Source organism: Salvelinus fontinalis, chromosome 10 (assembly GCF_029448725.1).
Source record: "Salvelinus fontinalis isolate EN_2023a chromosome 10, ASM2944872v1, whole genome shotgun sequence".
In the NCBI taxonomy this organism is placed as follows: domain Eukaryota; kingdom Metazoa; phylum Chordata; class Actinopteri; order Salmoniformes; family Salmonidae; genus Salvelinus; species Salvelinus fontinalis.
In genome coordinates, this window is record NC_074674.1 from 35,548,985 (window position 1) to 35,564,564 (window position 15,580).

A 15,580-nucleotide genomic window follows, 5' to 3' on the forward strand; every position below is an offset into this window, starting at 1 on the left:
TATTTTTACTTCTGATGCGTTGTCTGTTGCCGATCATCATTCTCCTATATAATGTGGCCACATAGGCTTATGTTCCCAGCAGGCCCATTTATTCAGGAAGGCTTAACATGCGTTCTAGAGATCCTGGTTCGAGTCCAGGCTCTGTCGCAGCTGGCCGTGACTGGGAGACCCATGGGGCGGCGCACAATTGGTCCAGCGTCGTCCGGGTTAGGGGAGGGTTTGGCCAGCGCGGTCTAGCGACTCCTGTGGTGGGCTGGGCGCATGCATGCTGACACTATCGCCAGGTGTACAGTGTTTCCTCCAACACATTGGTGTGACTGGCTTCCGGGTTAAGTGGGCATTGTGTCAAGAAGCAGTGCTGCTTGGTTGGGTCGTGTTTCGGAGGATGCATGGCTCTTTACCTTTGCCTCTCCCGAGTCAGTACGGGAGTTGCAGCGATGAGACAAGATGGTAACTACAAATTGGGGAGAAAAAAAATTATAATTCCAGCATCCAAACTATGCAATGGCCATTCGATTAATCGAGACATCGGTTACAAAACACGAAAAGTTTCATTACAATCAGAGATTCTCAAACCAATGCTGATTAGGGAGTGATGTATTTTCTGTTTGTTGAGATTGACATATGACAATGATTGTGGTATTGCATTGGTTATGTATGGTGCATTGGTACAGAAACCGTTTGGTGGTAAATCTGCTGCTTATATTTTATATCATTACAAATACAGCATCAAAAATGTGGAAATTTAGATTTTCCCACTGATGATTGTCTTGCAGCTGTCACTGAATGTAGTGTAATGAGACAGGCAGGGAGAGTGAGCTAGTTCATGGTGTAGTCGCAAAAACCATCAAGCGCTATGATGAAACTGGCGCCACAGGAAAGGAAGACGCAGAGTTACCTCTGATGCAGAGGATACGTTCATTAGAGTTAACTGCACTTCAGATAGCAGCCCAAATAAATGCTTCAGAGTTCAAGTAATAGACATATTTCAGCATCAACTGTTCAGAGGAGACTGTGAATCAGGCCTTTATGGTTGAATTGTTGCAAAGAAACCACTAATAAAGGACACTAATAAGAAGAAGAGACTTGCTTGGGCCAAGAAACACGAGCAAAGGACATTAGACCAGTGGAAATCTGTCCATTGGTCTGATGAGTCAAAATTTGAGATTTTTGGTTCTTAGTGAGACGCAGAGTAGGTGAACGGATGATCTCTGCATGTGTGGTTCCCACCGTGAAGCATGGGGGAGGTGGTGTTATGGTATGGGGGTGCTTTGCTGGAGACACTGTCTGTGATTTATTTAGAATTCAAGGCACACTTAACCAGCATGGCTACCACAGCATTCTGCAGCAATACGCCATCCCATCTGGTTTGCAATTTAGTGGGATTATCATTTGTTTTTTGACAGGACAATGACCCAAAACACACCTCCAGGCTATGTAAGAGCTATGTGTCCAAGGAAAGTAATGAGTGCTGCATCAGATGACCTGACCTCCACAATCACCAGACCTCAACCTAATTGAGATGGTTTGGGATGAGTTGGACCGCAGAGTGAAGGAAAAGCAGCCAACAAGTGCTCAGCATATGTGGGACTGTTGGAAAAGCATTCCAGGTGACTACCTCATGAAGCTGGTTGAGAGAATGCCAAGAGTGTACAAAGCTGTCATCAAGTCAAAGGGTGGCTACTTTGAAGAATCTTAAATATAAAATATATTTTGATTTAACACTTTTTTTGGTTACTACATGATTCCATATGTATTATTTTGTGTTGTGTTGTCTTCACTATTATTCTACAATGTAGAAAATAGTCAAAATAAAGAAAAACCCTTGTATGAGTAGGTGTGTCCAAACTATTGCCTGGTTCTGTATATGAAATATTGAATTTGGTCTTACTGCTATTAGCCCATAGAAACCTATTGAATAACAGAATCATACAAGGATAGTCAAAAAAGAAAAGAAAAGGAAGTATGCTATATATACAAAAGTATGTTGTCACTCCTTCAGATTAGTGGATTTGGCTATTTCAGCCACACCAGTTGCTGACAAGTGTATAAAATCGAGCACACCGCCATGCAATCTCCATAGTCAAACATTGTCAGTAGAAGGGCCTTACTGAATAGCTCAGTGACTTTCAACGTGGCACCGTCATAGGATGCCGCCTTTCCAATAAGTTAGCTCGTCAAATTTCTGCCCTGCTAGAGCTGCCCCGGTCAACTGTAAGTGCTTTTATTGTGAAGTGGAAACGTCTAAGAGCAACAGCGGCTCAGCCGCAAAGTGGTAGGCCACACAAGCTCACAGAACGGGACCACAGAGTGCTGAAGCATGTAAAAATCGTCTGTCCTCAACACTCACTAACAAGTTCCAAACTGCCTCTGGAAGCAACTTCAGCACAATAACTGTTCATTGGGAGCTTCATGAAATGGGTTTCCATGGCCGAGCAGTGGAAACGCATTCACTGGAGTGATGAATCAAGCTTCACCATCTGGCAGTCTGACGGACAAATCTGGGTTTGGCGGATGCCAGAAGAACGCTATCTACCTGAATTCATAGTGCCAACTGTAAATTTTGGTGGAGGAGGAATAATGGTCTGGGGTTGTTTTTCATTGTTCGGGCTAGGCCCTTAGTTCCAGTGAAGAGAAACCTTAACACTATAGCATACAATGACATTCTAGACTATTTTGTGCTTCCAACTTTGTGGCAACAGTTTGGGGAAGGCCCTTTCCTGTTTCAGTATGACAGTGCCCCCGTGCACAAAGCGAGGTCCATACAGAAATGATTTGTTGAGATCGATGTGGAAGAACTTGACTGGCCTGCACAGATCCCTGACCTCAACCACATCGTACACCTTTGGGATAAATTGGAACGCCAACTGCAAGCCAGGCCTAATCGCCCAACATCAGTGCCCGACCTCACTAATGCCCTTGTGGCTGAATGGAAGCAAGTCCCGGCAGCAATATTCCAACATCTAGTGGAAAGCCTTCCCAGAAAGTGGAGGCTATTATAGCAGCAAAGGGGGGACCAACTCCATATTAATGCCCATGATTTTGGAAGGAGATGTTCGACAAGCAGGTGTCCACATACTTTTGGTCATGTGTATGTTTTTAATGGTCTGTCCTATATCTGAGAGATATAAGAAAGATCAGGAATATGTTTTTACTGTGGAATAAACCGTATACCTTTAACGTGGAAATGCCCTATTCACTTTCAGAAATTTTTCGGCACAGTACCGAGTTACCTTCAGACGAGTCCCGTGACATTGGTGGGGGTCGTAGAGCAAAACGGAGAACACCATCGTGTTCGTGAGTCTCATCTTTAAAGGGGTCATATTAGTGTGTAGCCCAAACTGTTCGGACTCTATAGACGTTTTCGTGAGAAGACCGATTTTCAGGATGTATCCTGGTCTGACAAAAACTGCTGTAGCTCTGCCACCTTCCCCTGCAGATGCAAAAGGCCAACATCGGCAGATGCGGTGGAAGACGCAGCCTATTCAAATAACAAAGGTATCTCTAGCTTAAACAGACAAATTTGCACATGGTAGTGCAAACACTTGGTAAATCTGTCCTATAGATTAACAGAAAATTCACATTCAATAAATCCAAATCCAGATAGCTGATGTTCTTAAAGGGTTGCAAAATCTGGACCCCTACAAATCAGCCGGGCTAGACAATCTGGACCCTCTTTTTATAAAATGATCAGCCAAAATTGTTGCAACCCCTATTACCAGCCTGTTCAACCTCTCTTTCGTATCGTCTGAGATCCCCAAAGATTGGAAAGCTGCCGCGGTCATCCCCCTCTTCAAAGGGGGAGACACTCTAGACCCAAACTGCTACAGACCTATATCTATTCTACCCTACCTTTGTAAGTTCTTCGAAAGCCAAGTTAACAAACAGATTACCGACCATTTCGAATCCCACCGTACCTTCTCCGCTATGCAATCTGGTTATGGGTGCACCTCAGCCATGCTCAAGGTCCTAAACAATATCATAACCGCCATCGATAAGAGACAATACTGTGCAGCTGTATTCATCGACCTGGCCAAGGCTATCGACTCTGACAATGACCACATTCTTATCGGCAGACTCAACAGCCTTGGTTTCTCAAATGACTGCCTCGCCTGGTTCACCAACTATTTCTCAGACAGAGTTCAGTGTGTCAAATCGGAGGGCCTGTTGTCCGGACCTCTGGCAGTCTCTATGGGGGTGCCACAGAGTTCAATTCTCGGGCCGACTCTTTTCTCTGTGTACATCAATGATGTCGCTCTTGCTGCTGGTGATTCTCTGATCCACCTCTACGCAGACAACACCATTCTGTATACCTCTGTCTCTTTTTTGGACACTGTGTTAACAAACCTCCAGATGAGCTTTAATGCCATACAACTGCTCTTAAATGCAAGTAAAACTAAATGCATGCTCTTCAACCGATCACTGCCCATACCTGCCTGCCCGTCCAGCATCACTACTCTGGACGGTTCTGACTTAGAATATGTGGACAACTACAAATACCTAGGTGTCTGGTTAGACTGTAAACTCTCCTTCCAGACTCACATTAAGCATCTCCAATCCAAAATTAAATCTAGAATCAGCTTCCTATTTAGCAAACAAAGCCTCCTTCACTCATGCTGCCAAACATACCCTCATAAAACTGACCATCCTACCGATCCTTGACTTCGGTGATGTCATTTACAAAATAGCCTCCAACACTCTACTCAGCAAATTGTATGCAGTCTATCACAGTGCCATCCGTTTTGTCACCAAAGCCCCATATACTACCCACCACTGCAACCTGTATGCTCTCGTTGGCTGGCCCTCGCTTCATATTCGTCGTCAAACCCACTGGCTCCAGGTCATAAGTCTTTGCTAGGTAAAGTCCCGCCTTATCTCAGCTCACTGGTCACCAAAGCAGCACCCACCCGTAGCACGTGCTCCAGCAGGTATATTTCACTGGTCACCCCCAAAGCCAATTCCTCCTTCGGAAGCCTTTCCTTCCAGTTCTCTGCTGCCAATGACTGGAACGAACTGTAAAAATCACTGATGCTGGAGACTCATATCTCCCTCACTAGCTTTACGCACCAGCTGTCAGCGCAGCTTACAGATCACTGCACCTGTACATAGCCCATCTGTAAATAGCCCATCCAACTACCTCATCCCTATATTTGCACCGCAGTATCTCTACTTGCACACTCCTCTTCTGAACATTTATCACTCGTGTTTAATTCCTATATTGTAATTATTTAGCCACTATGGCCTATTCATTGCACACACTGTATATAGACCTTTTCTATTGTATTATTGACTCTGTTATTCCATGTGTAACTCTGTGTTGTTTGTGTCACACTGCTTTGCTTTATCTTGGCCAGGTCGCAGTTGTAAATGAGAACTTGTTCTCAACTGTCCTACCTAGTTAAATAAAGGTGAAAAAAAATAGCACTGCCATATTGGAGAATGAAATTCTGTCCGTAATACACACATCTCAGTCACTTTTTTTCCTGAACATTCTCATGATTTTGTTCATAAACATCCCCACTTAATGTCAATACCTCAAAAATAAGCTACATACTATGTCAAATATTCACACGACGGACATATGACAGGGTGGGAGGTAGCCTAGCAGAAACAGTGTTGGGCCAGTAACCCGAAAGGTCGCTGGTTCGAATACCCGAGCCAACAAGGTGAAAAATCTGTCAATGTGCCCTTGAGCAAGGGGGTGCCGTATTATTAGGTTGAAGCAACAATATTGGCAAAGATGTATTTTCAGTACTTGAATCCACGAGGAACAAACACAAGACATAGTGGATATGGCTATAGGGAGAAAAGAACATCACAACTTCCTCTCCAAGGACAGTTCTGACTCATGCTTCGTCTCCTGAAAAGGAAGGGTATATGACGTGGAGGAGAGACACGGTGTAAGGCACGCGGACACGGTGTAAGGCACGCAGACACGGGCAGGATAAAGGATAAGACACACATAAGAATCTCTTCAATCACAGAAAGCAAAGGAGACAAGTGCAAGACAAAAGCATGTTAAACAATTCACTAGTGACCACATTCCAAAGTGACAAATAACAGCTTTCGCAATGGCAAAATGTCACAATTTCTGTCACGTTGAGGCTATGCAATTCCAATTGAGAAACCCAACATGACAGGCCAAATTGGTGTGTAGAAATGTTCACCTTCCTCCATTCCTTCCAGTTATTGGGCATAGGGCCAGAGTTTTTCCTAACCAGGTCAGACCAATTAAGGTCTGGTTATGGAACAGGTGGTTCAGTGAACTACGGTCGCATGATGAGTAACCTTTCCTTGAGACCTGACAACTTGCTCTAGCCTCCAAAGCTAATGCCTAGGCTTTAGCTCGGCATGCTAACATAGTCTTGCATTGTACAGATGACCCCGGTTTAACCACAGTTGGTCAGTCAGGTCAGTGGGTCCGCTGGCTTACATAAACGTGGACAAAGGGCACGGACACTTTTATTGTGTTGGTGCATGCTGTTGAGTTTCGAAGACACCTTCAAAGGGACATTGAAAAGCTTTGACCTTCATAGGACGAGTAAACATGATGGAGAACAGTTTGTCACCAAGTATCAAAAGACTCATTCAGAGATAATGATTGTGACCCTGCTCTCTATAAGAAACAGATGACATTGTGAGGTCTTGTCTTTTGAGAAAACAATGAAACACTGTCACACTCGAAAGAACTCATTCAGAGAGAGACATAAGTAAAATGTACAGCGATGCGTTGAGACTTTTGTAAGATTTGGCACAACCTATTTTTTGACTGAATAGCCTCTTTTAAAAGGGCCATTAGTGTTTTGTAAATTAACACATGAAATGAAGAATACGGCTATGACAAATGTGAAAACCTCCACGTTGACGGTAATTGTTTATGCCATGCGTCATTTTTTTCCGATTTAAAACACTTTGTCAAAGAAAAGGATGTATAATTGTTGACAGGTAGCGAATAGAAAATCTGCTATAAATAACACATGCTGTCCCTTTTTATACTTCCTGCCTCAAGAACACACCTGGATAAATAAAGGTGAATCAATTCTGGTCATAAAGTTGCCCCACACCTCTGATTATTGTTTAGTGTTCTTAAATTTTGTACGCTTGGCCTTCGATTACTCACCCACACGCAAACAAACTCACACACTAATAACTCAAATCTGGAGAACCAGGTGTATGAACAGTCAATCAAGAATACTTATATTTCCTGCATGTACAAAAGGGAACAAGGGCTTTAGATTGAAGATGCTACATTGAATTCCTGATTAACATTAATGAATGGTAATTTAAACCCTTCACATATGTGCTTCCACTCAATAACATGAAAACCTACTACTTTTTCTGAATGAAATACATGAATGCACGTGCATAGTGAAGCAGAAATACATAGCTGGGAGAAAATAAAACTGCTGGATTTAGGGGTTGGCGTATTATAATAGAACATTTTAGGCCAAATCACATATGTGGTAGACATGAATCAGATATCTATACTGTATGGACAGCTGGACTGGGGGCAAATTGCACAAAACATACAGGTTATAAGCTGTTAAATATCGCAATATTTAAACCCATAAAATCGAGGGGGAAAAAGCCTAATGATAGGCTACAGTGCCTTCGGAAAGTTATCAGACCCTTTGACTTTTTACACATTGTTACGTTTCAGCCTTATTCTAAAATGGATTTAAAAAAATCCTCAGCAATCTACACACAAAACCTGTTTTTGCTTTGTCATTATGGGGTTTTCAGAAATGTTTGCAAATATATGCAAACAAAAAAGTATTCAGACCCTTTGCTATGAGACTCGAAATTGAGCTCAGGTGCAGCCTGTTTCCATTGATCATCCTTGAGATGTTTCTACAACTTGATTGGAGTCCACCTGTGCTAAATTCAATTGATTGGACATGATTTGGAAAGGCACACACCTGTCTATATAAGGTCCCACAGTTAACAGTGCATGTCAGAGAAAAACCAAGCAATGAGGTTTAAGGAATTATCCGTAGAGCTCCGAGACAGGATTGTGTCGAGGCACAGATCTGGGGAAGGGTACCAAAACATGTCTGCAGCATAGAAGGTCCCCAAGAACAAAGTGTCATCCATCATTCTTAAATGGAAGAAATTTGGAACCACCAAGACTCTTCCTAGAGCTGGCCACCCAGGCCAAACTGAGCAATTTGGGGAGAAGGGCCTTGGTCAGGGAGGTGACCAAGAATCTGATGGTCACTGACAGAGCTCCTCTGTAGAGATGGGAGAACCTTCCAGGACAACCATCTCTGCAGCACTCCACAAATCAGGCCTTTATGGTAGAGTGGACAGACGGAAGCCACTCTTCCGTAAAATAAACAACAGCCCGCTTGGAGTTTGCCAAAAGGCACCTAAAAAGGACTCTGACCATGAGAAAAAGTAATCTCTAGTCTCATGAAATCAAGATTGAATTCTTGGCCTGAATGCAAAGTGTCACGTCTAGAGGAAACCTGGCACCATCCTTACGGCGAAGCATGGTGGTGACAGCACCATGCTGTGGGGTTGTTTTTCAGCGGCAGTGACTGGGAGACTAGTCAGAATCGAGGCAAAGATGAACGGAGCAAAGTACAGAGAGATCCTTGATGAACCTGCTCCAGAGTGCGCTAAACTTCAGACTGGGGCGAAGGTTCACCTTCCAACAGGACAGCGACCCGAAGCACACAGCCAAGACAACGCAGGGGTGGCTTCGGGGCAAGTCTTTGAATGTCCTTGAGTGTCCCAGCCAGAAACCAAACTTGAACCCAAACAAACATCTCTGGAGTATAGGTCGACCGATTATGATTTTTCAACGCCGATACCGATGCCGATTATTGGAGGGCGAAAACCCGATACCGATTAATCGGCCGATTATTATTTTTTTTTTACGTTTTATATATATATATATCATACAAACACACATTTTTGTAATAATGACAATTGCAACAATACTGAATGAACACTTTTATTTTAACTTAATATAATACATAAATACACACACACAGCTCTGAAGTGACAATGATACTGAAGAGTCTGCTGATGATACTGAAGAGTCTAGGAGACAAATACTCTCAACTGTTTGAATAAAAATAGAGTTTAAGTTACCTGTGATGAATGTTGAAAACGAAAACTGTCATTTCTATATGCAGGAAATCCTATTTTAATAATGGGCATGGTAATAATTGACGACCAGAGTGCGAGTCATAATTCCCATGACATCTTCTAGCAAAATCTGAAAAGCGGTTCCTTCATTTATTCCATAGGATATTTTTAGATTCACTTAAAATAAGGTCTGTGTTTCGTGTAGGCTTACACCACCTTGCCAATTTTATAACTGTGTAGATATCCATAGGACAAGGTAACTCTGATCAATATTGGCTAAATATAAGCTTAGATCATTTTTTTTGTAGAGTGGATTTATGAAAATATGTTGACAAACGTTACCTTATCCTAGTGAGATTTACACGGGTATCAAAATGTCGAGGTGGTTTAAGCCTGCACGAAACACAGACCTTATTTGAAGTAGATCAAGACCTTCTCTATGAAAGACATGAAGACAAGAACGGTAAAATAACGAAGGAACCCCTTTCAAGTTCAGCCACAAGTTATTACAGGAATTATAACGCGTCGACTATTTCTCTCTAAACCATATACCTTTGACTAATCCGGAAACTATCACCTCGAAAACAAAACGTTTATTCCGTTCCGTATTTTATCTAACGGGTGGCATCCATGAGTCTAAATATTCCTGTTACATTGCACAACCTTCAATGTTATGTCATAATTACGTAAAATTCAGGCAAATTAGTTCGCAAAGAGCCAGGCGGCCCAAACTGTTGCATATACCCTGACTCTGCGTGCAATGAACGCAAGAGAAATGACAATTTCACCTGGTTAATATTGCCTGCTAACCTGGATTTCTTTTAGCTAAATATGCAGGTTTAAAAATATATACTTGTGTATTGATTTTAAGAAAGGTATTGATGTTTATGGTTAAGTACACATTGGAGCAATGACAGTCATTGATTGATTATTTTTTATAAGATAAGTTTAATGCTAGCTAGCAATTTACCTTAGCTTACTGCATTCGCAGCACAGGCAGACTCCTCGTGGAGTGCAATGTAATCAGTGTTAGAGCGTTGGACTAGTTAACAGTAAGGTTGCAAGATTGGATCCCCCGAACTGACAAGGTTAAAAATCCGTCGTTCTGCCCCTGAACGAGGCAGAACGTTCCTAGGCCGTCATTGAAAATAAGAATGTGTTCTTAAGTGACTTGCCTAGTTAAATAAAAATTAAATAAAGGTGTAAAAAAAAAAAAAAAAATTGGCAAATCGGCGCCCAAAAATACTGATTTCCGATTGTTATGAAAACTTGAAATCGGCCATTCCGATTAATCGGTCGACCTCTACTCTGGAGAGTCCTGAAAATAGATGTGCAGCAACGCTCCCCATCCAACCTGACAGAGCTTGAGAGGATCTGCAGAGAAGAATGGGAGAAACTCCCCAAATACAGGTGTGCCAAGCTTGCAGTGTCATACCCAAGAAGACTTGATGCTGTAATCGCTGCCAAAGGTGCTTCAACAAAGTACTTAGTATAGGGTCTGAATACTTCTGTAAATGTAATGTCTTTGGGCTATTGTTTGTAGATTGATGAGGGGGGAAAAACAATTTAATCAATTTTAGAATAAAGCTGTAACGTAACAAAATGTGAAAAAAGTCAAGGGGTCTGAATACTTTTCGAAGGAACTGTATATCGCCTACCACCCCGAGTTATGACACAGAAGATACTAAAAGGAGTTCTCTGAAGCGGTTTTTAATGGACCATTAAAACATTTAATGGAATACTGCAAACATGTCAACAGTCAGGAAGTGATATGTACTGTACATTCAAAGTATTCATACATTACGGTCGCTTAATAGATCCTCTTTTACCATTTAGCTTAGGCCTAGCAACAAAATTTTTCCATCCCACACATGAAGAACATGCAGAAGTCATGTTTGGCTGCCGTTCAAAATCTTGCAGTCATAACATTTATTTTTGACACCTCTCACACTGATCAGGGGTGGCAGGCAGCCTAGTGGTTAGAGTGTTTGGCCAGTAACCCTGAGCTGACAAGGTAAAAATCTGACACATTATATTCAACAGCCTCTCAACAAGGATTGCCCATAAGCTTACAAAGAAAAACCACACTGTCCTGGTAAGCCTTGGGCCTGGTTTCATTTCGGGTTCCTAGCCTCTACCACTTCAGTGTTCAGAGATCTAAAAGCACTGGATAGGTGTTAGCTAAAATGTTAATCTCCACCTAGCCCTTCAACATGTGAACACATCAGTCAAGGGTGCCGTAAACCTTGCAGTGCATATAGGCCAGTTTCTCAGCGTGGGTTCGCCTCAGCAGAGGGAACCACTCACGGTGAGGCAGCTCCACCACTTGGTATCCAGTCAGCTTCAGCTGCCTCCTTTTCATGGCGTGCAGCCCCAGCAGCTGTGGAGAGCGGTAGCAGTAGTGGTTCCTGTTCGTCACCTGAATGGCCAGTCTGATGGGGGCTATGGAGGCTTTGTGGGAGTCCCTGGGGAGTGGGTCTGGGTTGTTATGTTTGGTCAGAGCCCCGACAAGCCCGTCCGTCAGGTCGACTCCCACACTGAACAGCCCCCCTCCCTCATCCGGCTCTGTCCTTCGGAGGGGCAGCTGAGAAGCTTGGGTTGGGGGAAGGGGGGTCTTTCTGCCATTGGTAAGTTGAGTCAAAAGGTCCTTGGTGAGAGTGACTCCTGTGTTGATCTTCTCCCAGCCCTGAGTAGAAGAGCCAGAAGAAGTGCTCCAATCCTGGGAGGAAATGGGGTATGTCTGCGCTGAGGTCACAGATAGCGGCTGTCCGACAGGGTTCAAATGCACCTCCAGGTCGATGGAGCGGGTGTGAGGCAGGATCATTCGTTTGCTCACAAACTCCTCTCCACCCAGAAGGTCCCGTAACACGGCCTCTGCCTCCAGGACCTCAACCTTCTGACACACGTCCTTCTGGGCAAAGCGCCACAGAATCTCCGTTGTCTCCTCCCGCAGCTCTCTACTCAGCCGCGGGCCAGTCCAGTGAGGCAGCTCCAACGCCACCGTCCCATCCAGAGTGAACAAGTCTTTCTTCAGATCCTGCTGTTTGGACCTGGTGGCTAGGCTAACAAACTCGGGGCTCAAAGCTAACGCCACAAGATCCTCAGGGAGCTGACAGATGAAAGCCAGGCCGAGGAGCCCTGTTAGGAGGTGCTCAGGATAGCGCTGGAACTCAGCCTCTCTCTGCCGGAGGGCCTCAATGAGGCTGGGGTAGAAGTTAGGGCACTGGCTGGGCAGGACACCTAGGGTCCCAAAAGCCCATATCAGCTTGCCTGAGTCTTTGCTCCGACAGTGTGGCGCTAACGACGGCAGGCGCTCAGCAACAGCCAGGAGGATGCGTTCGTTGCGGTAATGCAGGGACGAGCAGGCCAGTGCCACATGCATCAGCCCCTGGACGCCCATGCTGGGGGCGCGGCGAGGCACCTCATGCGCCATGACCTCAAGCCAAGCCCGATGGTCCAGGTAGCTAAAACGCAGCAGCTTCATCACGTTCACCATGGCAAAGTCACTCATCTCATACACAACCGAGTGGGCTCTGTCCACCAGCCGGTTCACCGCTCCTTCCGAGAGAGCTGTCTGGGACTTGAACAGGCCCAGGCACACAGCACCTACCTCCTCTGGCTCCAGCTGGTCCAGGTGACGCATCAGTATCTGCTCTAAGGGGTGAACTAGCTCTTTGGGGCAGTGCCTGCCCTCCCCCATCACATACAGAAGTTGGACTATCTCAGGGACACCTACCTGGCCTAAGTGCAGGCTGGCGCAGTCATACAGGCACTGCAGGTACTGAGGCACAGACCTCCCCAGGCAGCGCCACAGGTCTGCGGCCAACAGCAGCTGGTGGAGGCCCATCTCAACGGCCCTGCGGCCCAGCTCAGCCTCATACAGCCCCAGCATGCTGTGAGTGGGGGGCAGGCCCAGCCAAACAAAAGACCTCAGCACCTTCAGTAGCTGGGAGTGGCTGAAGTGACTCAGGTTTTCCACTGAGTAGCGGAGCAGCATGATGAAACGCGTGTCACCCCTCACTAAAGGTGTCTGGTCAGGGTGCAGGTGGCTAAGCTTGGTGAGGAAACCGGTTACGTCCACAGGGTCCATGCTGCCCTTCAGGACGGTCACTTTGTGCAGCAGGAAAAAGGCCTGCTTGGAATGGACTGGGGCAGGCCGCTGGGACAGGTCAAGGGTCATGGCTGAGTACTCTGGGCGGCATGTCTGGAAGGCACGGGGGTCGCCTTTGACGTCTGGGGTTAGGGGTTCTGTGCGGTAGGGGGGTGCCCTTTCTGCCTTAGCCCCAGTGCCTCTGTTGAAGGCCAGGTCCAGCAGAGTGTTCTTGGTGCTGGATAAGCGGCGTGAGGAGCTGACACTGTAGCGGTTACTCTGCTGCCTGAAGGCAGAGGTGACGGTGGACTGACACTGCTCCTCCATCTCCAACCTGCTCAGGGAGGCTCCAGGGTCATGCTGGGGCCGATAGTAAGAGGGGTTGTACTGTAACCTGTAGCCCCCGGGAAGTACCCCTTCCCTCCTGTCCTCCTCATCGAGGCCCTCCGTTTCAGGTTCTCCATAAGCGTTGTGCACATGCCGAGCCCTGAGGAACTGCCTGTGGAGGGCTAGGGAGAGATGGCGTAGCCTAGCCACATGGCATAATGATCCCGCAGACATCCACCTCAGAAGCTGAAAGGCAGTGAATATGCAGGAATGATTAGGTTGTTGGTTTAACTATATATATATATATATTGTTCCTAAAATGTAAATGTGCATGCTGCCTCAATTCTATATTTCTACTTCATCCACATTAACTAACAGAACAGCCTACACGAGGGCCATATGGAATCTTGTTCAGGATATAGCTAGCTAGCTGGGTTTACTATAGCTAACTAACGTTAGGATATTATTAGACATAATTGATAACGCAGGGTAAGCTATAACATTGGTGGCAAAGAAGAACATAGCACAATAGACTGGCGAGCTCTCCCCTGAAGTTCTCAGTAGCTAATGTTAGCTAACCAGGTAGCCACTTTGGAATGAGTTGCTAGCTAACGTTAGCTAAGAATGCTAAATTGCATTAGCTAGCTAATTTATTCCACAATACTAGCCAGTTGCAGTTTGCCATATATACAAAACAAGGCAAACTCACCGATAATAGCAATATCTTACACAAGGAAAAATATATATCATTTTTTATGACATTTCAGAAACATCCTTGTCTGTAATGTCCCTGATGAGCTCTGACCTACGGCGATGTGCAGGTACAAACATAGTAGCGTCAGCGAAAGCAAACTCTTTGTCGAAGTAGCTGTGCACTAGACCGCTCTCCTAGTATATATTAAATGAATGCTGCAGATGTGGAAAGCAAGGTTTTCCTACTTATGCAGTTGCTCAAATGAATGTGAAATCATGCAATCAATCAATAAATTACATGATACTATCCTAATACTGAAATTGGCCGTAATTGGCCAACTGTATCCAATTATCCTAACTTGACAACGATTGGCCAACTGTATTTCTAATAAGAGATTAGAACTACTTCAACATGTTTAAAATTGAGTCAGATATTGAGTATTGAGCTTTATTCACAGTGAGCATGTGTGAACACCCTGTGGGCAAAAAAAGGAGTAATTCAAGATGATTTAATCACATCTTTAATCATTAAATTCGTATTTGCTAAGATATGTTTTCTTCAAGCCATTTTTCAGTAACACAAAATAAATACAAAAAGAAACTTGATAGCATTTTGTCTTTTAAGACATTACAAGAGTTGAAACACAAAAAAAATTAACATATTGGTTTTTGAACAATCGCTTTAGTTGTACTGTACCATGTAGTAGATCAAAATTAAAAAGATTTCATATATGTATATATTTATATATTTATATTGATATAGTTTAAAAAATAAAAGCGGAAATGTCTGTCTCGTTAATTCATAATAATCCTCTTAAATTATTCACACGTAATAAGCTTGATATATTTGAATATATATGTACACATAATAAATAACAATAATATTTACATCCAAGTACACTGCCTTTCTGTTTCTACTAAGAACACAGCAGGACACAACAAAAGTACATAGCAGCAAATGTTGCCCCAAAACTGAGGGTGTGGGCCCTCCATCCCTCGCTCTACCTCTTTCTTTTCCTCTCTTTAACATTCATTCTTTTTTTAAAGTCCTCACTTCTTTCACCCCTGACTTCAAATTTATTCTCTAAATTGCCCAGACCCATGAAAAAATATATGTCAACATATACTGTACACACTAATGTTTAGAATAGTTTAATATATTGTAAAATGTCCCATATAGCCAAATATATTCTAGAGATCTATAAAGGTAGTATATATTGACATATACATTGTTTTTTCAAATAAGGGTGAGTCCTGTTCAAACAAGTACACCACACAAGTACACTCCATTATCTCAAAGAATCATTCCAAAAATGCATTACTCTTCCTATAAAGTCTGAATCTTACAGTTAGTATCTAACAGTTAGTATCTAA

The 15,580-nt window shown here is 43.9% G+C and overlaps 1 protein-coding gene across 1 annotated transcript; it reads right to left on the minus strand.

Annotated features, from left to right (window-relative positions):
- Nucleotides 1-8,945: 8,945 nt before the first annotated feature.
- On the minus strand, nucleotides 8,946-14,352 carry LOC129864098 (FAST kinase domain-containing protein 5, mitochondrial). The gene is made up of 2 exons (XM_055936697.1): nucleotides 14,223-14,352; nucleotides 8,946-13,759 (listed from the first exon to the last, which is right to left on the minus strand). Exon 2 carries the CDS (start codon nucleotides 13,745-13,747, stop codon nucleotides 11,321-11,323), a length of 2,427 nt encoding a protein of 808 aa, XP_055792672.1. The 5' UTR covers nucleotides 13,748-13,759; nucleotides 14,223-14,352; the 3' UTR covers nucleotides 8,946-11,320.
- Between the last annotated feature and the right edge of the window lie 1,228 nt (nucleotides 14,353-15,580).